Below are 22584 nucleotides of genomic sequence, written 5' to 3'. Positions count from 1 at the left end.
GTCATATTTTTTCCAACTGTTTTTCTTCTAGTTGTGTCTGCCTTTTAATTTCATTTGTAGTATTTTTTTGACACACAGAAATTTAAAATTTTATATAGTCAAATCTATCAGCTCTTAAGATTATTTTTTCCATCATTGTTAATGCTTGCAAATAGTTTCTTGTTTTTCCTTCTTCCATCAAACTTGCTTTTGAGTTAATTGACTTTTAAAAAGTATCTCAACCTTAGGAAAAAATACTTGATTTGTATTCATTATGAAGGTGATGCATGTGCATTTTGAAACACTTAAAAAATAGAAATTATCCATAATCTGATAATTATTAGCATCATGAGAGTATTTCTCCTAGTCTTTCAGGACATATAAAACCTTGAAAAAAAATACTGAGATTATAATGGTATATATAATTTTCAATCTTACCCTTTTTAATAGCAAATCTTGAGCATTTTCCCATGTTATTAAATATCTTTTGAAAATTTACCAGTGGCATAATATTATGATATGCTTTATTCAGTCATTTCCCTGTTATTGTTTAAGATTTTTCACTATTTTAAATACTGTAATGAATATCCTTAAGTGAAATATTTCTTATTTCTAATGACTTCTTTAGAATAAGTACCTGAAGTGAATCCAAGAGTTCTAAATATTTTAAAGCTTTGGATAGCATGTGGCAGAAATTCTTTCTTGAGGATAAATTGATTCTTAGTGGTAATTTGGAAATGATACCGTAATAACACTGAGTTTTTTTATTTTTTAGGTTCACCTCTTGTAGTGTCTTTAATTGGTGCACTTTTACGAGATTTTCCCAACCGCTGGGAGTACTACCTCAGGCAACTTCAGAATAAGCAATTTAAGAAGATAAGGAAATCTTCATCTTATGATTATGAGGCTTTGGATGAAGCCATGTCTATAAGTGTTGAAATGCTCAGAGAAGACATCAAAGATTATTACACAGATCTTTCCATCCTTCAGAAAGATGTTAAGGTGCCTACGAAGGTAATAGAAGGACCAACAATCTTTATCATTGGGTATTGTGACATATAACCTTTGGTTTAGTCCTGAGGATATTGTTACAGAGGATACTGGGAGGATAAAACCTGTGTACCTGAGGGTGGTGGGCTGGAGGGTGTAGAAATCCCACTGTTCTTAGTTTCCATCATGGGCTTTGGTGTTGAACTCAGATGAGTTACCTAGTTCTCAGTGGTTCTAGTGAACCTGGAGAAGCATATGACTTCTTTAGAACTCTTTTTCTTTTCTATCTTGATGAGTATTTGAGCTTCTTATGAAATGGAGATATTATTCAGGGCTTTAATACATGATGTTTTTAATACAATTAAAAAATTATTTGTTTTGTTTATTTTTGGCTGTGTTGGGTCTTCGTTGCTTTGCGTGGGCTTTGTCTAGTTGCGGTGAGTGGGGGCTACGCTTTGTTGCGGTGTGCGGGCTTCTCATTGTGGTGGCTTCTCTTGTTTTGGAGCACGGGCTCTAGGTGCGCAGGCTCAGTAGTTGTGGCTCGTGGGCTCTAGAGCGCAGGCTCAGTTGTTGTGGCGCACGGGCTTAGTTGCTCTGGGGCATGTGGGATCTTCCCGGACCAGGGCTCGAACCTGTGTCCCCTGCATTGGCAGGCGGATTCTTAACCACTGTGCCACCAGGGAAGCCCTAACACATGACTTTTTGTCTGTTAACCTCCTGTGTGCAATCCTGGTCATTGTATATTGTGGCACATTAAATGTTTAAAATGATTCCTAGGTGTTGTGTATCCTCTGGGATATGGAAACTGAAGAAGTTGAAGACATACTGCAGGAGTTTGTTAATAAGTCTCTCTTGTTCTGTGATCGAAATGGAAAATCATTTCTTTATTATTTACATGATCTTCAAGTAGATTTCCTTACACAGAAGAATCACAGCCAGCTTCAGGTACTTGCATCTCTGTACGTTCTTTTTTTTTTTAACTTTTAATTTTGAAATTATTTTAGACTTATAGAAAAGTTGCAAAATAATACAGTTTCTATGCATATACTTTCATCTAGCTTCCCCCAATGTTAACATCTTACATTACTATAATACAGTTATGAGAGCCAGAAAATTAACATTGATACAGTACTGTTAACTAATACACAGACTTTATTTGAATTTTGCCAGCTTTCCCACTAATGTCCTTTTTTGTGGTTCAGATCCGATTCTGTATTCTATATTGCATAATATCATCATGTTTCCTTAGTTTCCTCAAATCTAGGAAAATTCCTTGATTTTCTTTCTTTCATGATCACTTTTGAAGAGTACTCACTAGTTATTTTGCACAGTGTCCCTTAGTTTGGTTTTTTTTAAAAAAATTAATTAATTAATTTATTTTTGGCTGTTTTGGGTCTTCTTTGCTGCGCAGGGGCTTTCTCTAGTTGTGGAGAGGGGGGCTACTCTTTGTTGTGGTGCATGGGCTTCCCATTGCAGTGGCTTCTCTTGTGGTGGAGCACAGGTTCTAGGCACGTGAGTTTCAGTAGTTGTGGCCCGTGGGCTCTAGAGCTCAGGGTCAGTAGTTGTGGCGCATGGGCTTTGTTGCTCTGTAGCATGTGGGACCTTCCCAGACCAGGGCTTGAACCCATGTCCCCTGCATTGTCAGGCAGATTCTTTTATTTTTTATTATTATTATTGTTTGCGGTATGCGGGCCTCTCACTGTTGTGGCCTCTCCCGTTGTGGAGCACAGGCTCCGGATGCGCAGGCTCAGCAGCCATGGCTCACGGGCCCAGCTGCTCCACGGCATGTGGGATCTTCCCGGACCGGGGCACGAACCCATGTCCCCTGCATCAGCAGGCGGACTCCCAATCACTGCGCCACCAGGGAAGCCCCTCTTAGTTTGGGTTTGTCTGATGTTTTCTCTTGACTAGAGTAAGGTTATATATTTTTGGCAATAACACCACAGAAGTGCTGTTGTGTCCTTCTCAGTGCATCATATCAGGGTGTTGACACATCTAATCAGTGATATTAACATTGATTACTTGGTTAAAGTTTCTCAACTGTAAAGTTACTGTTTTTTTCTTTGGTAGTTAATAAGTATCTTGTGGGGAGATTCTCTGTACATTCTTAAATAGCTTTGGAAGCTGGAGTTTTTGTGATGCTTAGGTTATGAAATTGTTTCTGTCCTCTGAAATGTTTCATTTGGGTTTCAGGATCTACACAAGAAACTAATCGCTCAGTTCCAGAGACATTTCCGGCTACATTGTCTTTCACCAGATCAGGAGGACTGCATGTATTGGTACAATTTTCTGGCCTATCACATGGCTAGTGCTAAAATGCACAAAGTAAGATTACTCATTTAAAAAACTATTTTCTTTTATCTCACTTTTATTTTGTCCTATGTTTAGAATTTTATTAGTAAAAATAGGGTTATAACCTGTGTAAGTAATTTTGTTAACTGTTTTTACCTGCAGGTACCTTAGTAACTGCAGTAAATGAACCACCTAAAAATTCAGTCTCTTCATACCAGTAGCTATCCTTTGTGGACAATATGGATTTGTTTTTAAGTTCTGAGAGGAAATGGAGAGTGGGAAAGTATATTCATTCATTCAGCAAATATTTATGGAGTGCCTGTTGTGTACTGGTGGTGTTCTTCATTATGAAGGATATACCACAGGCACAAAGTCCCTGCTCTCATTGAGCTTACATTCTGGGGGGAGATTGACACGGGACAAATAAATTTATCATATGTTACCGGGGTAGTAAGTGCTCAGAAGAAGAAAAAAGTGTGCAAGGAGAAAGAAAGTGATGATTTGGCATTGAGTCATCATGATTTGCTGATGGATTTGATGTACATTGTAAGAAAAAGAGAAGAGTCAAAGATGACTCCAAGCTTGTGCAGTTCAAAGATTGGAGTTGCCATGAACTGAGTTTGGGATAGGTGTGGGTCAAACAAGTATTTTACCAGGAGTGAAGGGAAGGTTAGGAACTCATTTGGAATATATTAAGTCTGGTGTACACATTAAGACATCTGACTGGATATATTTAGCATATAGTTGGATATACGAATCTGGATTTCTGGGGAAAACTATGGACTAAAGATAAAATTTGGGAATCATCAGCACATAGGTATTTGAAGTTATGACTACCAATTAACTACTCACAATGTTAACATTTTAGAAAACCGTATATACTTTGAGAAAAGGGAGCCCCCTCTTGCACTGCTGGTGGGAATGTAAATTGATACAGCCACTATGGAGGTTCCTTAAAAAACTAAAAATAGAACTACCATACGACCCAGCAATCCCACTACTGGGCATATACCCTGAGAAAACCATAATTCAAAAAGAGTCATGTACCACAATGTTCATTGCAGTTCTATTTACAATAGCCAGGACATGGAAGCAACCTAAGTGTCCATTGACAGATGAATGGATAAAGAAGATGTGGCACATATATACAATGGAATATTACTCAGCCATAAAAAGAAACAAAATTGATTTATTTTTAGTGAGGTGGACAGACCTAGAGTCTGTCATACAGAGTGAAGTAAGTCAGAAAGAGAAAAACAAATACCGTATACTAACACATATATATGGAATCTAAAAAAAAAAAAAAAAGGTCATGAAGAACCTAGGGGCAAGATGGGAATAAAGATGCAGACCTACTAGAGAATGGACTTGAGGACACGGGGAGGGGGAAGGGTAAGCTGGGACAAAGTGAGAGAGTGGCATGGACATATATATACTACCAAATGCAAAATAGATAGCTAGTGGGAAGCAGCCGCATAGCACAGGGAAATCAGCTATGTGCTTTGTGACCACTTGGGTGGGATAGGGAGGGTGGGAGGGAGAGAGATGCAAATGGGAAGAGATATGGGGATATATGCATATGTATAGCTGATTGACTTTGTTGTAAAGCAGAAATACACCATTGTAAAGCAGTTATACTCCAATAAAGATGTCAAAAAAAACCCATATATACTTTGAATAATTTTTCAGTCTTATGTACTTTAATCTCTTGGTTACATACAGTTTACGTTTAATAATCTACATTGGAATGACAGTATTCCAATAAATATCTGTGCTCTGATTTACTTAGCTGAACTTTAATTGTTGAACACTTAGGTGGTTTTCATTTTTTTTTTTTTTTTTACTCTTATGATGCTGTAATGAAATTCTTGTTTGTCTTCACACCTGTATTATTTCCTTTGGAAATTTCTTGAAGTGGAATTATTGGGTCAATGCATCTTTTAAAAACTTTTGATATGTATGGTAGTGTGACAGGATTCAGTTCCTTTCATTTTTTTTTAACCTTCTTTTTCCTGATTTTTAAAGATAGTAGTTTACTTTCATTGGAAAAATTGAGGAAAACACTAAGTGAAGAAAATGAAGATTACGACCATTGCTAATGCTTTTTTTTTTTTTTTTTGGTACGTGAGCCTCTCACTGTTGTGGAGCACAGGCTCCGGACGTGCAGGCTCAGCGGCCATGGCTCACGGGCCCAGCCGCTCCGCGGCGTGTGGGATCTTCCCAGACCAGGGCACAAACCCGTGTCCCCTGCATCGGCAGGCGGACTCTCAACCACTGCGCCACCAGGGAAGCCCGCTAATGCTTTTATATGTAGTTTTCCAGATCATTTTGCTGCTCAGATACACACACCTGTTCTTTAAAACCAGAATGGGATCATGATAGAGATATAGTCTTATATCTTGTTTTTTCTACTTAATTGTAGTTCAGGGTTATCTTTCTATGTCAGTTTATATATAATAGATTGACATAATTTTTAAAGCTGCATACTCTTTAATTGTATAGGTACATTATGATTGGTCAGTTGGTTGGTGGATGGTCAGATTGCTTAAGCACACTTGTCTGACTTATTTTTTTAGGGCACATATGTGTAATTCTGGGTCAATGATGTGTACAGTCCGAATTTTAATACAGATTGCTAAAGTGTCCTCTAGAAGGGTGCTCTGATTTATATCACTACCAGCAGTGTATGAGGGTGTTCATTTCCTCTGATTCTAGCTAACATTTTTATCATTCCTTTTAGTCTTCAGAAATCTGATGTTAAAAGATAGTAAATCTTCGTTGTTTCTCTTTGATTACTGGTGAGAGTTTTGGCTATTTGTGCTTTTTATTTTGTGAATTGGCTCTCATCCATTGATTGCCTTTGCCTGTTTTTCTATTGGAGTGTTTATCTGTTTCTTACTCTTTTATTAAAATTTTTTATAAAAATATTAAGCCTTCATCTATCATACATTTGTAAATAAATTTTTTTCCTGGTTTATTTTTTGTCTTAAATGTTATTTATATTGTTTTTTACTATATTGAACATTTGAGTTTTTATGTAGTTAAATGCACCACTATTTTTCTTTTCGGTATTTTGCTTTGGGGTCATGTTTATAAAAATTTCCTTAACCCCAGGGTTACAAAAATAGTAGATATCTGTATCTTCTAGTATTTTTTTTAAATTAAATTAAATTTATTTATTTTATTTTTGGCTGCTTTTTTTTGGGTCTTCCTTGCTGAATGAGGGCTTTCTCTAGTTGCGGTGAGCGGGGGCTACTCTTCATTGTGGTGTGTGGGCTTCGCATTGCAGTGGCTTCTCTTGTTGGGAGCACAGGCTCTAGGCACGTGGGCTTCAGTAGTTGTGGCTCGCGGGCTCTAGAGCGCAGGCTCAGTAGTTGTGGCGCATGGGCTTAGTTGTTCTGCGGCATGTGGGATCTTCCTGGACCAGGGCTTGAACCTGTGTCCCCTGCATTGGCAGGTGGATTCTTAACCATTGCGCCAACAGGGCAGCCCTCTTCTAGTATTTTTTGAAGTTTCTATTTTATATTTAAGTCTGAAAAATCCATCTGAAATTTATTTTGAATTAAGGTGTGAGGTCCATTTTTTGTTTCTTTGGAACTATTAATGATATGTTCCTTTTTGTCCTTAAATTCTAGGCATCTGCTAAGTTTCTCTCATAAGTGTTAGGATAATAATGGTAGATTTAAAATTCTTTGATCTCTTTAACAGTGCTCCTGATCTTTTTTTTTTTTTTTTAAGGAACTGTGTGGTTTAATGTTTTCCCTGGATTGGATTAAAGCAAAAACAGAGCTCGTAGGCCCTGCTCATCTGATTCATGAATTTGTGGAATACAGGCATATGTTGGATGAAAAGGTATATATTATTATGAAAAATAAGTCCTTAAAGGACATCTCATTTTGACATTTAATTCTAGGTTTAATAGTGGGGATGAACAAAATAGCAGAGGTGAAGAGCACTAATTTCCTTACTTAATCTTTGATTATTCTAATTATTTTGCTTCCTCTCCTGCTGTGGATAGGATTGAGGTTTGAAAGCTGGGGAAGTAAAGTGTTCAGTGTTTTTTTTAGGAAAGGGAATGTGTTAAGAAGATAGCACTTAGATAATGAGATTTTTTTTTTTTACCCTATGTTTAAAAGTCTGAAGAGGATCACTATGTATTTGTTACGTAATGGTTGGCTATTTAATTTTAGCTCGTATAGAGAATATTTAAGCCTTTAAAGTGACAAAATCACAGAAACAAAAAAATGTCAGATTTGGGCTCTGGTTACATTTCTAAGAGATTTCATTTTGTTCATAGGATGGTACAGTCTGTGAGAATTTCCAGGAGTTTTTATCTTTAAATGGACATCTTCTTGGACGACAGCCATTTCCTAATATTGTACAACTGGGCCTCTGTGAACTGGAAACTTCAGAAGTTTATCAGCAAGCTAAGCTGAAAGCCAAGCAGGAGGTCGATAACGGAATGCTTTACGTGGAATGGATGTAAGTAGGTTAGGAGAGAAACCAAAGGGAACAGCACTAAGTGTGTCATTATTTTTCAGGTAGTGAATAAGTTCACTCCAGGAAGACTTAACTACTTTGGATAGGGCTTAAACTTTTAATAAGCATTCTTACTTATTGAAAAGTTCTAGAGAAGTAACCATAGGAGAAATACATATTTTCAGAGTCCATAAAAATAGATGCTTGCCTATAAGATGACTTTTGACAAGTCATCCTAAATATTAATATAAATGCTTCACTTATTGTAATACAGTATAGTAGCAAAGATCATTGTTTTTGAAGCTACAAACCTAGGTTTGAGACTCAGTTCTAAAACCTAAGAGTTTTGTGATTTTGAACAAGTTACAGGTTACTCTTCTTTCTCATATGTGAAATAGAGATAACAATCCTTTGAGGTAAGTGCTGTTTTTGTGAAGATTTAAATCAGATATTGGATATAAAGTGATGAGCACTTTGCCTTGCATATAGCGCATATTAAACTTCCACTGAATCCTGATTCTTCTAGCTCCTAAGAGGCCATTCAGTTGTGTTATCTTAATCTTACCAATTTGTAAAAGGAAAGGGTAAGACTGCTATCTTTTTAATGCCTATTATATACTGTATGCTCACATACATTGTTCATTTTATCTTCAAAACAACCTTATAACGTAAATATTATTTGCCCTACTTTACAAATGAGAAAATTGAGGCACAGAGAGCTTGAGACTTGACTGAGCTCATGTGGCTTGCTGAATGTGATTTAAACTGTGGGTCTGGCTTTATTTTCATGCTCCTTTTGGTAATAAGTATGAATGGTCGTCTTTTCACATGTATAATTTATATCTAAATTGACCTCCTGGTTGATATCGTCGGTGATCTATATAGCCCTGGACCTTCTTTCCAAATAATTCAGGTTGCCATAGGTGGTTTCCCTAATTCAGTTTAGTTCAATAAATATTTGAGTTTCTCTACTGTGCTAAAGCACTGTTACTAGGTGCTAAGGCTCTCCCCAAGGAGCTTACAATCTACTAGTGAAGAAAGAAGTTTAAACAGATAATTATAATATGATAAATGCAACAGAAGTAATGTATAAAATAGAGGTAAAACTGAGAAGTGGGTAAGTTAGCTTGGATGGATGAGGGATTCTGGTAAGGTTCCGTAAAGGAGAGAGTTAAAAAAAATTTTTTTAATTAAAAATTAAATTTAAAAAGTTTAAATTTTATTTTATTTTACTTTTTGGCCGCACCGTGCAACCTGTGGGATCTTAGTTCCCTGACCAAGCATTGAACCCGGGCCCACGGCAGTGAAAGTGCCAAGTCCTAAACACTGGACCACCAGGGAATTCCTCAAAAAATTAAATTTTAATTTTTCATTGATTTTATTTTTGTTTTAAAGCAATCCATGTTCCTGATTTTTTTTTTTTTTAAATCAGTGTTAGAGGGATGTAAAATGAAAAGTCAGAGACTCTTCATGTTCCCCTACCTTCTCACTTCCCAGAGTTCACCATTCTTTAACATTTTTTTGGGAAGAGGTTTCACTCTCCCTGGAAGCAGCCACCTAATTAATTGAGATCTGTCTGTATTCTAGAATACTTGTTTACTCAATATCATAGCATTGTGTCATTTTACGGTGGTTTTCTGTTTACTTGTTTTTTTCCATAATTTCTATCCATTCTGTAGTATAGAACGTCTGGAGGTTAAAATAACAGACTCTGGCTCTAGACCGCTTGGGCTTGAATCCCAGCTCTGCTATTTTTTAGTTGTGTATCATCAGGAGAAAGTTACTCAACTTATCTTGCCTAGTGGTACTATTCATAGCATTGTTGTGAGGATTAAATGAGTGTGTGTGTATACACAAACATACACACCTACATAGGTTGCTTAGAACAGTACCTAGATCATAGAAAGTGCTCAATGAATGTTAGCTGTTGTTTTTAAGAATAAATAGCATTTAGGGAATTCCCTGGTGGTCCAGTGGTTAGGATTCTGTGCTTTCACTGCTGAGGACCTGGGTTCTATTCCTGTTTGGGGAACTAAGATCCTGCAAGCCATGTGGTGTGGCCAAAAAAAAAAAAAAAAGATTAAAAAAGAAAAGGATAGGGCTTCCTTGGTGCAGTGGTTAAGGATCTGCCTGCCAATGCAGGGGACACGGGTTCTAGCCCTGGTCTGGGAAGATCCCACATGCTGCGGAACGACTAAGCCTGTGCGCCACAGCACTGAGCTGGTGCTCTAGAGTCCGTGAGCCACAACTGCTGAAACCCGCGTGCCACAACTACTGAAGCCCGTGCATCTAGAGCCTGTGCGCCCAACAAGAGAAGCTACCGCGATGAGAAGCCTGCACACCACAACGAAGAGTAGCCCCTGCTCGCCACAACTAGAGAAAGCCCGCATGCAGCAGCGAAGACCCAATGCAGCCAAAAATAAAATAAAAATAGATAAAAAATAAATAAATTTATTTAAAAAAAAGATAAGGATAAATAGCATTTAGCATTTTGCCTGGTCCATGTAGTTGATATTCAAGAGAAATTTGTAGAAGATCGACTGAATTCATGTTTTAGTTAGTGACTAAAATAGAATTGTGATACTTGGTCTGATAATCAGATGGGCATTGGTTTAGTTCTTGTTCTCTTTTGAACGTTGAGTTTGTTATTTTTACTTTTTCTTGCTGTTTTTTTTTTTTCCGCTTCATCAACTGCATTTCAACCTGTGATGTTCTCTCATAGGATGGTTAGTCATTAATAGCTGTATCTTTTTAACTGGGTTTGACCAGGTCATATTCAAAGAATGCTTTATTTTTCAGTACTAGAAGGCTTTTTTTTTCTTCTGTAGAAAGTTTAGGTTGGTATAAACGTAATTTGAGTTTCATCTTTTAAAGAAATCATTCATGCATTCGTTTGTTATTTATCTAATACTTTTTGGCCACATGCCCATCATCGTGACAGGTCACTTTCCGAGCTTTGAGGAATTGAGTAGACAGATCGGGGGACATATTTTCTTAATCTGATTCTCTAAACTTTGCCAGTAGCTTACCTGTTTATCCTCCAGATTCTCATCACTCTAGTTTTTATAGTTGTTCGTTTTATCAATTCTAGTGAAGTTTAATACTTTCTAGGCAAGGTTTAAGTCTGATCTACCTTTGTGTTCCCTTTTTTCATTTGGTCTGTTTTGTGTGTGATACCTGTTCAGAGCAGGTATCATTGCTCACATTTTACATATGAGGAAAAGGAAACTTACTAGGTTAAGTAATTTGCATAAGTTTACACACCTAAGAAGTAGTAGAAGCAGGGTTGCCCTTTAGGTTTATCTGACGCCTAACCTTCTCCTCTTAAGATAAGCATGATACCACTTAACATATTTACTCACAGTGACTGGGGTGTATGTATGTGGAACTCTGACACTGTTCTAATACTTTCCCCATTTTAAGTATACATCACATTCCTTTACCCTTTTGCCTTTGTGAAATAATATCTTTACTAGTGCAATACCTAGTATTTAGTAGATTAAGTTACAAAGAAAATGACATGACTTTTTTTCTCTATATCTGAATAATTGTAGTTAGAGAAGAATGGTTTTAAAGTGCACATCATAATGGTGGGTGTAGTGTCATACTTTAGTTAGAAAATGAGCTTCATTTTGCTATAGCTCTTTCCTTTTGAAAAAGATGGAGACTTTTTTGAGGTTATCCTCTTATAATGTTTTCTCTGCACATGTTGTTATTAATGTATTAGAGGAAAATAAAAACTGACATGTATTTGATTAACTAGATTTCTTCCAACTCAGTGATATTTGTAGTACATGACAGGTTGCTTGATATAGCGTAGCATTTATCTTAAAATGCTGCTCTTGTTATATTATGCTTTTTTTCCCTCAGGTGATGTGTGCCGTCATTTACATATTGGTAATTTAATTTTAAGAGTTTTGTGTTTTTTGGAACATAACTATGTTAACAGACAGTTTATTACTGAAAGAAAATAATTACTTTTACTCCTGTTTATTGGATTTCTGTTCATTTTTTCCCGTATATTTAGAAACAAAGAAAACATCAAGAATCTCTCCCGCTTGGTCGTCCGCCCCCATACAGATGCTGTGTACCATGCTTGCTTTTCTGAGGATGGTCAAAGAATAGCTTCTTGTGGAGCTGATAAAAACTTGCAGGTAAACCTATCTCTTGAGAAAAATTCAAAGAGTCGTGCACCTAATACTGTGCATATTAGAATATATTTAAATTCTAAAATTCAAGGAAATTGCACATTAGGAATAGAGAAATGTTCAGATCTCTTGAACATTTTATGAAAACTTTCTCTATAGATTTAAAAGATATGGCGGTGTATTTTCATAATTCTAAACTTGCCAGGTGACATAGAAGTGCCTTTTACCCTAGCAGTCAGTTCTTGTCATCCATGTGACAGCTAAGGGTAATGAGGAAATGATAACTGTTAAAAGACATAAGGACTTCATAGCACAGTGAACAGGACTCTGATTAAAACACAGTGACTGTGGGGCTTCCCTGGTGGCGCAGTGGTTGAGATTCCTTCTGCCGATGCAGCGGACACGGGTTCGTGCCCCGGTCCGGGAAGATCCCACATGCCGCGGAGCAGCTGTGCCCGTGAGCCATGGCCGCTGAGCCTGTGCGTCCAGACCTTGTTGTTCCGCAATGGGAGAGGCCACAACAGTGAGAGGCCCGCGTACCGCAAAAAAAAAAAAACAAAAACAAAACAGTGACTGTGTAAAATACCTATTTTATCATAGGCTCAGGCATAGATTTCTGACTGTAAATAGGAATTGGACTAGATTATTTCCTTAGGCGTTTGAAGGAATTTTAATTTCTCATTTGTTTTCAGAAAACATGAATGAGTGCTTTTCTTTAAATTGGTACTCAACCTTTTGATTTTGAAGGAAACAAAAACTAGTTAAAACATTTAAATTTAAGATTGCAAGATTATGATTGTAAGCCTTATTTCTACATGTGTACTTTATTACTACTTTTATTAATTTTGGCTTGTGAGCACAGAAAGCATATTGAATGAAGTGTTTTCTACTGATTGTTAAGAATTTGCCAAACTGTTCTCAAGAACTGAAGCTACTGTCAGCTCTATTGATTGATTGCTGCACTATGCGGCAGGCGGGATCTTACTTCTCTGACCAGGGATTGATCCCGGGCCCCCTGCAGTGGGAGCGCGGAGTCTTAACCACTGGACCACCAGGGAAGTTCCTTTTTTCTTTTTTTTTTGGGGGGGGGGCAGGATGATTTTCTTTTTATGTTAAGGCATACGAATTCTGACAGAAATTCTCATTTTTGCAGTGATATTGCCAAGGTTCATTTCTGTTGCAAAATAACAGTGATAAAGATCTTTTAAAGAAATATTTTTATTGAATGATGGCCCATGGTTAAATAGGTATAGTAAAAAGATTTTATTTTTGCTTATATAGGTTTTCAAAGCTGAAACAGGAGAGAAACTTCTAGAAATCAAGGCTCATGAGGATGAAGTGCTTTGCTGTGCATTCTCTGCAGATGACAGATTTATAGCAACCTGCTCAGTGGATAAAAAAGTGAAGGTAGGGAAATATTTTCCTCTTGAGTTGTAATCACCACAGAATTTATTTTCTTTTTCTGTAATAGAGGGACTAGAGTAAGTAGAGTTAAAGGACTCTTGCCTATTGATCTACTAACTTGAGGCAAACCAGTTTTATCCATTGTAAATTAATTCTGTCTAAAACTTTTTATATTTAAGCACAAGCAAAAATGCCTAGGTTGATTAGCCTAGGAAACACAGCTGATATTTATATTTCTCAGGCAGCTGGGAAACACAATTTCAGATTAATGAATTTGCCTGACACTTATTGACAGGTCTGTGGGTTAAATATCAGTTGAAATCTCTAAGTGTACTGTGGTCGGAAGTGTTGCTGCACAAAGTTGTTGTCTGAGATCGATTCCTGTTGTAAAATATATAATTTGTGAAATGCAACCCAGATTTTTTTTTACCTTTATGAGCTGGCTTACATTCAATGCAAAACTAGATGAATAAACATACTAACCATCAGGTTACTAGTCTACAAAGTAAACAGAGAAGAGAAAACTCACAGGGTAATTTTTATCTTTGTTAATTATTCTTTTTTTTTGTTTCTTGTCCCTAAATTTGGCTTTTAGCCAGAGTATATTTATGGAATTTAAGAGAAAGTGAAGTCTAGGGGAATATTTTATTTGATAAATGGAGGGGAGACCTCATTTTGGGCTTTTTTCAAAAGGGGTGTGGAATGCTGAATCTGTTTAGGTGGGGTGGGCCTTAGTGGACCTGGGAGCAAGAAAGTTGGCTTGAGAGTTTTTGTGGAGTTTGCATCTACTTGAAGAGGACCCCGGAGTGTCCAGACTAAATTGAGACTTTGGAAAAACCTTGATAGATTGGACTCTCTGCGTGGCTTTACAACCAACCAGTTAATTCACTCTATAACCTCTATTCTGAGTCAGACTTGGAGCTGGCCGTTCTGTGGTGTTCCAGAGTTAGAGCTATGTGGCTCAAGTTTCTATTTGTAAGAAATTTAAAGCAAGAGGCAGAAATACTTATTACAGAACTTTAAAATAAAATAAACTCTTTGGATCTCTGGAGAGTGCTTTGATAAGATAAAAGAAAATGCTATGGGAGGGACATTAGTATGTCTAAAAGTCCAAAAGCCCAGTGAAAATTCATTAGGTAATTTATTTCTTGTGTTTGTTTGATGAAACAGACTACTTACATAGTAACTAGGAAAATGATTACTTTTTACTGAGAACACTGCATGAGGCTTTATACTACACACTTTTTTATATTACATTATCAATTTCTCACTACAATTGCAAAGTAAGTGGTGATACCATTTTAGAGATGAGGAAACAGGTTCAGAGATGAAGTCATTTGCCCAGGCTCATATTAACTAATGCCTGATGGCACCAGGGTTGAAAGCTAGGTTTCCCTCAGAATCTAAAGCCTTTATTTTTTTTTCACTGAGCCATTTGCCTTTACTTATTTATTAGTACCTTGAAGTCAGCAGAACACTTATCAAATTCTTTGTCATTTGACACCATGCATTGTGTAAGATGGGTACAAGTATCCCCATTTTACAGAGGGGGGAACTGAAATGCAGGTAAATTAAGGACTTGACTAGGGATACACAACTTATAAGTGGTAGAGCCCGGTCTTAGATTGGCTCTGATTAATTTTTCTGATCTGAAGTCCATTATTCCATCCCTTTTATAGCACTTTTCTGCCTGCTGTCAAGTCATATGAACATGTGAAATCTTGCCATTGAAAAATGTAATGTTTTACATTACTTGCAGGTAGACTTGCAGGTAATTTAAAAAAAAAAACATTCTGGCAAAATGCTGACATAATTTAGGGAAGGGGGAGGTATTCATTAGTATCATGTCTGGGAAAATCTGCAAAGCAGCTCACATTTGCTTTGCCTCTCTGTTTTCTCTTTGAAACTAAGGGGTACTTGTAAATTTTATTTTCTCTGTTCTCTCTAGATTTGGAATTCTACGTCTGGGGAACTAGTACATACCTATGACGAGCACTCAGAGCAAGTCAATTGCTGCCACTTCACCAACAACAGTAATCACCTTCTCTTAGCCACTGGTTCAGATGACTGCTTCCTCAAAGTAAGTGTGGATAATGAGAATTATGTAGATAAATTTGATAGATACACCACAACATCTCCTTTTTTTCCCCCATATATTGTATTAATCAGGGATCTTTTGGTTGCAGGGGTAGAAACTTTCATATTAGCTTAAGCAACAACAACAACAAATATATTATTGGCTCTTGGAACTGAAAAGTCTAGGAGTGTGGCTTCAGGCATAGCTGATTCCAGATGCCTAAAATACGTTCTCAGGCTCTAACCCCCGCCCTCCATCTCTAGACTCTGTTTCCCTTTTTTGTTGATTCAGGCATTACTCTTTCTGTGCAGCAGATTTGGCTATCCTTAGCTCCAGGCTTACATGGATATTACAGCTCATAATCACAGAGGAAGGGAAACTCACTCTTTCCCAGGTCCCATAGTTTTCTCATAGAGAAAACTCTAGTTGACATGGTTTGGGTTACATGCGCATTTCGGAATAACCCTAGCGGTCCGTAGGATGGAATCCTTCAATTGGCCAGGGGTCACAGGTTTTAGCCATGTAGAAATGGGACGAATAGGTGAGGTCAGCTCCACTTGAATTATGACTGGGGCTTGATTCAAGATTCGAAAGAGAGGGTCTGTTATCAGAAAGAGGAGGGAAAAAAATGTACTGATAGGAAAAGAAAAAAATTTAAACCAAACTAAAACCAGAAATAGATATTCGTTCCACATATGTTTGAGAATTTTTTTAAGATAAATTTATTTATTTTATTTATTTATTTTTGTCTGTGCTGGGTTTTCGTTGCTGCATGTGGGGGCTACTCTTCATTGCAGTCTGTGGGCTTCTCATTGCGGTGGCTTCTCTTGTTGCGGAGCACAGGCTCTAGGCGTATGGGCTTCAGTAGTTGTGGCACGCAGGCTCAGTAGTTGTGGCGCACAGGCTTAGTTGCTTTGCGGCATGTGGGATCTTCCCGGACCAGGGCTTGAACTTGTGTCCCCTGCATTGGCAGGCGGATTCTTAACCACTGTACCACCAGGGAAACCTGGTCAACAGTTTTGAATAAGGACAAGTTTTACTTTAAGACCAGTCATTCCACACTTGCATTTCCATGAGGACTATTAGGACTTACTTCTTGTGCTTTTTTTTTTTTTTTAAAAATCTGATTTTATTGTATTCTTTCAAGTCCTGGATCCTATGTCCTATGCAAGGGTTCTATTCTCTTATTTTTATAAACTTTAAGTTCTTTTTTTAAAAAAAATTATTTATTTCTTTGGCTGTGTTGGGTCTTTGTTGCTGTGCGTGGGCTTTCTCCAGTTACGGCGAGCAGGGGCTACTCTTCATTGAGGTGCGCGGGCTTCTCATTGCGGTGGCTTCTCTTGTTGCAGAGCATGGGCTCTAGGGTGCGTGGGCTTCAGTATTTGTGGCTCGTGGGCTCTAGAGTGCAGGCTCAGTAGTTGTGATGTACAGGCTTACTTGGTTCGCGGCATGTGGGATCTTCCAGGACCAGGGCTTGAACCCGTGTCCCCGACATTGGCAGATGGATTCTTAACTACTGCGCCACCAGGAAAGTCACACTTTTTGTGCTTTTTTTTTTTTTATTTTGGCTGCATTGGGTCTTTGTTGCTGTGCACGGGCTTTATCTAGTTGCAGAGGGCGGGGGCTGTTCTTTAGTGCATGTGCGGGCTTCTCATTGCGGTGGCTTCTCTCCTTGCGGAGCACAGGCTCTAGGTGTGTGGGCTTCAGTAGTTGTGGCGTACAGGCTTAGTTGCTGTGTGGCATGTGGGATCTTCCTGGACCAGGGCTTGAACCCGTGTCCCCTGCATTGGCAGGCGGATTCTTAACCACTGCGCCTCCAGTGAAGCCCTTCTTGTGCTTTTTGAACTGAGAGAAGCCAATGAAAAGATGTAAATTTGATGCTGCTCCCATGTAATTTGCATTATCTGCAGAATGGGGTTTATCTGGGACTGGGATAAAAGAAACTAGGGATGGAGTTGGACATAAAGAACAGGACTTAACTCACTGATCATTTCCAAAGGATTTTTAAGATTAATTTTGGGAGGTAAATGATTTCTTCTGTGTTTAATCTAATTTGCATAAATCCCCCTTGCCCATTTTATTTACATTTTTTATACTCTTCAAACATACCCCAAAGGAGAGAGAATAGTAACTCTCGTGGTGTCCATCGTCTAGCTCCAACAATTGTCAACATTTGCCAGTTGTATTTTATTCCCCCACCACCTCCCAGTTTTTTGGATTAGAGCATTTTATAGCAAATCCCAGGTAACATATCATTTCACCCAGAATACTTCAGCATGAATCTCTGAGGTCTAAAACATAAATACCATGCCATTATCATACCTAACATAATAAACAGTAATTTCGTAATATACCTCGTCCATGTTCTTTTTTCCTTATTAGTCTCAAAGCATATCTTTCTACCATATATTTATTGGAGTCAGAATCCAAACTTCAAGTGGCATTTGGTTGATATGTCTCTTAAATCTTTTATTCTTTAAATGTTTCCCCTTCCCGTCTATCTCTTTTTTTATGCCATTGATTTGTTAGAAAAATTGAGTCATTTATCCTGTGGAATGTCCCACCTTCTGGATTTGGTTGATTGTTTCCAGGAAGGTTTGTTTAACTTGCTCTTCTAATCCCTTATGTTTCCCGTCAAATGTATTTATATCTATCTTTGCAGTCTTTGTATTTTTGAGTCATTTTTTAAGAGCGTTAATAGATTTTATCCTAGTTAGTAGACTCTAGGTTTGCATAGGGAAATCTTAGAAATGACTATTTTTGGAGTTGGATAACTTAGCATCTAAAAAAATTGGACAGTTTATTTTACATATTACTTGTTATACAGCTGAGTAAAATAATAATGATTTCAAACTACTTTGTTAAAATAAGCAGTAATTGTTTAGCTAGTTTAGTGCTCAGGCTGAAGCCTAGATAAACCTTCAAGTCCCTTAGTAGATTTAGGTGCTGATCTAAGGGCTGCCCCATTACTTGTTAATCACAAGTTCACCTTTGTGTTTGACACCTTTGTCAAACTGTGAATGGAACGCTTCCTGTAACTGAAAAAGCTTAATTGGGAGGGAAGGAAGAACTTCACATGATTTCTAACTTTTCCCCATTCAGTGCTAGTTTTTCAGTTATCTTTTTATCTTTCTCAAATAGCTCTGGGCTCTGAATCAAAAAGAATGTCGAAATACCATGTTTGGCCATACAAATTCAGTCAATCACTGCAGATTTTCACCAGATGATAAGCTTTTGGCTAGTTGTTCAGCTGATGGAACATTAAAGGTATGCTTTTGTTCATTGTTAAAATGGGTTGTAAATAATTTCATTGTTTTATGGAAAGAGGTTTCTGTTTTTCACATTTCTACAGAAAGCTTCTTCCTTCAACTTCCAGGAGCATATTTAATATAACTAATTGGTTGTCATAATGATTGCTTATTAATGGTTTACTACCTTATGCTTTAAAGTTCATATAATTTTAATTCTTAATTTTTAAGCATGTATTTCGTTTATGGTTTCATAAAATCTTTTGAGATCTATGGGATCAAATTTGTAAAGGTCCTGCTTTTATTTATCATTCATTTATTCTGCCTTTTATGTTCCTGTATTCCTGTTTTTGCGAAATCTTATGGGGGAAAACTCAGAGCTAGGGAAAAAAGCTTATTCAGCCTCCTGAAATTTATAGTCTTTAAAAAAACTGAATTCTTCTTCCTTAAATCTCCACCTTACTTCTCAGTAAGAACCTATGCCACTTTGCCACTTTCTTTTTCTTTCTTTGTTTTTTTTTTTTTTTTGCAGTACGCAGGCCTCTCCCGTTGTGGAGCACAGGCTCTGGATGCGCAGGCTCAGCGGCCATGGCTCATGGGCCCAGCTGCTCTGCAGCATGTGGGATCTTCCCGGACCGGGGCACGAACCCGTGTCCCCTGCATCGGCAGGTGGACTCTCAACCTCTGCGCCACCAGGGAAGCCCCCTATGCCACTTTCTTATTCCTCTCTCCTGTCATTCTGGTCTCCTGTTTATTGATTCTCCTTTCTTTGGTGTTAAATCCAATCCATCTTTGACTTCCTCATCTCTTGGTCTACCTTTTCCCCTCCCATTCTGTAGCGTTTGCTCTGGTTCATGCTGTTATACCCTCATGTGTGATAGCAGCCTTCTAAGATATACTCCTCATCCTTCCTTATCCCAATATGTAGCTGCTAGATTAACTCTCTACCTCTGTTTTCATCTTGCCGTTTTTAGCTGGAACACAAATGTACCAAATTCTAAACTGTGGTAAACCCAGGCTCATCAGGCACACCTCTAAGGCTCTTCACTTTCCATCATTCTGCTACCTCTGATCCTGTCCAGTACATTAATTGTCACTTCTGGGCAAGATAATTTTGGGGGCTTATTTCAGCTACTGTCCCTATATATGTTTCATTAGTCTTTTTTGGAATTTTTTTTGCCTTCAATTCACTTGTCTGTAGTTTTTAATGACCCTCAAAACTTTATAAATTTAAAAAATAAATGCAAAGCCTTCTTCAGAAGGTGTTCTCTTATGACATCCATCCATCTGGTTCTGAGAACAAATATATACATATCTACTATATACCTGTATCTATATATATCGATAGATGGAAGCTGCTTGGTCTTCTAATTTCCACTTATACATTTGTTATAGGAATTTTATGGGTAGAATTCTACTTGATATAATTTCCTGACATCTAGTAGATGTTGGAGCATTCTTAGAATATTCAGCCAAATGGATCTGGCCTCTATGACATATTCTCTACAAATATCAAATATCTGTCTCTTCTTTGGGATGACCGTATCAGAGGATTTTTTGGAGGCTCAGTGAAGGCAACCCTCTTCTGAAAGATTCTTCTAGTCCTATGAGCTTGTTATTTCTTGGTTTTTACTAAGTGAATGACTTTAGAAGGCATTTTATATCTCAAGGAAGGTTCTCCTTTTACCTTATCTCCATTGCTAATGCAAGTTCTGGGAAGATTCCATTATTATTAGTTTGCTTAATGTTGAAGAAAGTTGTGAAACCAGGCCATTTATCTGTTCTACAAGTTTGAGCTGTGTAACTCTACTGGGCCTTCTTTGCTGCCATTTGTTTCCCGAACTGAATTCACCATAGTGCCTGTTCCAAACCTTTTCTGCTGTTCTTTCATTCTATGGAGATAACCTTACCTCATACCTATTCAGAAGGTTGACAGCACCCAAGAGCTCCCTGCCATGTGCCCTCTCAAAAATTGCCATAAAAAGTCTCTACTCCCCTTTTTTTCCTCATCTCAGTGCCCAGGAAGTCCTCTGCTTGTGCCTACTGTTCCTTTTTTTCCTTCTTCCCCTGAGACCTTGCCTCATTGGTTATTTCCTCTCGATGTTGCAGTTTTAGTTTTTTTTCTCTTTTGAATCCTTTCCCACAGCCTACAGATGTTCTTGGCCCTTCCTAAGCATTATAAAACCAAAAAATGAAAAACCTTTGATTCTTCCTTGATTGTGTTATCCTCTGACAGAGTCATTTAGTTTTTCTTTTTGACTAGACCTTTATGACTAGACTTGTTAAGTCACCTATACTTGCCTCAACCTTCTGACTACTTATTCACTACTTAACCCTTTTTTAGCCTGGTCCTGTCTTCCCTGTATTCCCTTGAAGAGTAAAATCCAGTTTTATTTTGTTTTCATTATTTTTGTTGTAAAATCTAATGCTCTTTGGATGAGTGTGGAATCCGGTATTTTTCTTTATCCGGTCCTTATTCTTTTGGTTGTATTACACCCCCTTCTGTTTCCTTTTTGAAACTCTACTTGTTTGACATCAATGTTTTCTTCTTTCTCTTTCTGTGTCTCTAACCTCTTCTTTAACTCTTTTTCCTGCCCATTAAAATATAGCTGTTTCTTCAAGATTCTAGTCTTGACTACCTACCTCCATCACCTTTCTTCTATCCCAGTTCAGCTGGTCTTGTGGCTTCAGTTCTTCTCCCTTCTGTGAGTGACTTTCAGATGTGTTCTCTCCAGCCCTCATTTCTCTTATGTGCTATGTCCTGCATCTTTAACTGCCTGCTCACTGCTGTCACTTAGGTAATATGCTGGACCTCAAACTTACTGTGCTCCAAACTGAACTTTTCATTTTTTCTTCCCCAAACTTCCTATATGTTTCAGGATTTTGATTAGATCAGTGTTCAGGATTTTTACATCATTGTGACTGATCACAGTTGGGCCATGTAGTATATGATGATTTTTTCCCCCTTTCCTGTACAACACTTTGTTTTCTTTGGGATTAAAGATGTTGTATATTTAACAGTGAAGCTTTGTTTTTTTCATTCGTTTATTTTTTTTTAAGGTTGACATTTATTTTTTAATTTTTAAAATTTATTTATTATTTATTTATTTTTGGCTGCATTGGGTCTTCATTGCTGCGCACAGGCTTTCTCTAGTTGCGGCCAGCGGGGGCTACTCTTTGTTGTGAAGCGCCGGCTTCTCACTGCAGTGGCTTCTCGTGTTGTGGAGCACGGGCTCTGGGTGCGGGCTTCAGTAGTTGTGGCTTGCGGGCTCTAGAGCGCAGGCTCAGGAGTTGTGGCTCATGGGCTTAGTTGCTCCGTGGCATGTGAGATCTTCCCGGACCAGGGCTCGAACCCGTTTCCCCTGCATTGGCAGGCGGATTCTTAACCACTGCGCCACCAGGGAAGCCCAAAGGTTGACATTTCTTTATTTAAATTTATTTATTTTGGCTGAGCCAGGTCTTAGTTGCAGCACACGGACTTATTTGTTGTGCATGCGAACTCTTAATTGCGACAGGCATGCGGGATCTAGTTCCCCAGCCAGGGATTGAACTCGGACCCCCTACGTTGGGAGTGTGGAATCTTCCCACTGGACCACCAGGGAAGTCCCCCTATTATTTTTTAAACGTGCATACCACTAACTCACCTTCAAACTATCCCTTGCCTAAGTTCTTTCGTAAATAATTTAAATGTATCAGGTATTTGATTTGACATTTTCTCTTCTTAGAAATAACTTTCTTAGAGGGTTCTACCTTGCTCCATTATGATTGGTGGTACTATTCCCAGTGTTCAGCTGCCATCCTGGGAGTTCCTTTTGCTTTTTTCTTGAGTTGAAACCCTTGTTTCCTGAATTTCTTGGTTTACACTCTTCGCTTGGTGGAAAGTCTCCTCTAGGTTTCTAAGAAAGAATCTCTGGGGTGTAAATTTTTGAGAACTTGTCTGTCTGAAAGTGTCTTTCTTCTAGCTTCA

General features: G+C 37.9%; 1 protein-coding gene across 14 annotated transcripts in view; it reads left to right on the top strand.

Moving 5' to 3' along the window:
• APAF1 (apoptotic peptidase activating factor 1) overlaps positions 1 to 22584 on the top strand; it is a 107961-nt gene that overhangs the window by 29336 nt on the left and 56041 nt on the right. For 13 of the 14 annotated variants that reach the window (XR_003005076.1, XR_003005074.1, XR_003005077.1 and 10 more), the window contains exons 8-16: positions 755 to 993; positions 1747 to 1914; positions 3163 to 3294; positions 7000 to 7113; positions 7559 to 7743; positions 11768 to 11894; positions 13170 to 13295; positions 15241 to 15372; positions 18511 to 18636. Coding sequence is in view for 9 of the 14 variants with exons in the window: in XM_024758907.1 (XP_024614675.1) it covers positions 755 to 993; positions 1747 to 1914; positions 3163 to 3294; positions 7000 to 7113; positions 7559 to 7743; positions 11768 to 11894; positions 13170 to 13295; positions 15241 to 15372; positions 18511 to 18636 (1349 nt within the window). In the remaining 5 variants the exon portion in view is untranslated. The remainder of the gene's footprint in view (positions 1 to 754; positions 994 to 1746; positions 1915 to 3162; positions 3295 to 6999; positions 7114 to 7558; positions 7744 to 11767; positions 11895 to 13169; positions 13296 to 15240; positions 15373 to 18510; positions 18637 to 22584) is intronic. The other variant, XM_024758909.1, reaches the window with a different exon arrangement.

Source organism: Neophocaena asiaeorientalis, unplaced genomic scaffold (genome assembly GCF_003031525.2).
Source record: "Neophocaena asiaeorientalis asiaeorientalis breed wild unplaced genomic scaffold, Neophocaena_asiaeorientalis_V1.1 scaffold344, whole genome shotgun sequence".
NCBI classification, from domain to species: domain Eukaryota; kingdom Metazoa; phylum Chordata; class Mammalia; order Artiodactyla; family Phocoenidae; genus Neophocaena; species Neophocaena asiaeorientalis.
Note: the sequence above shows the minus strand (reverse complement) of the source record. Positions and strands in the feature narration are given on the sequence as shown.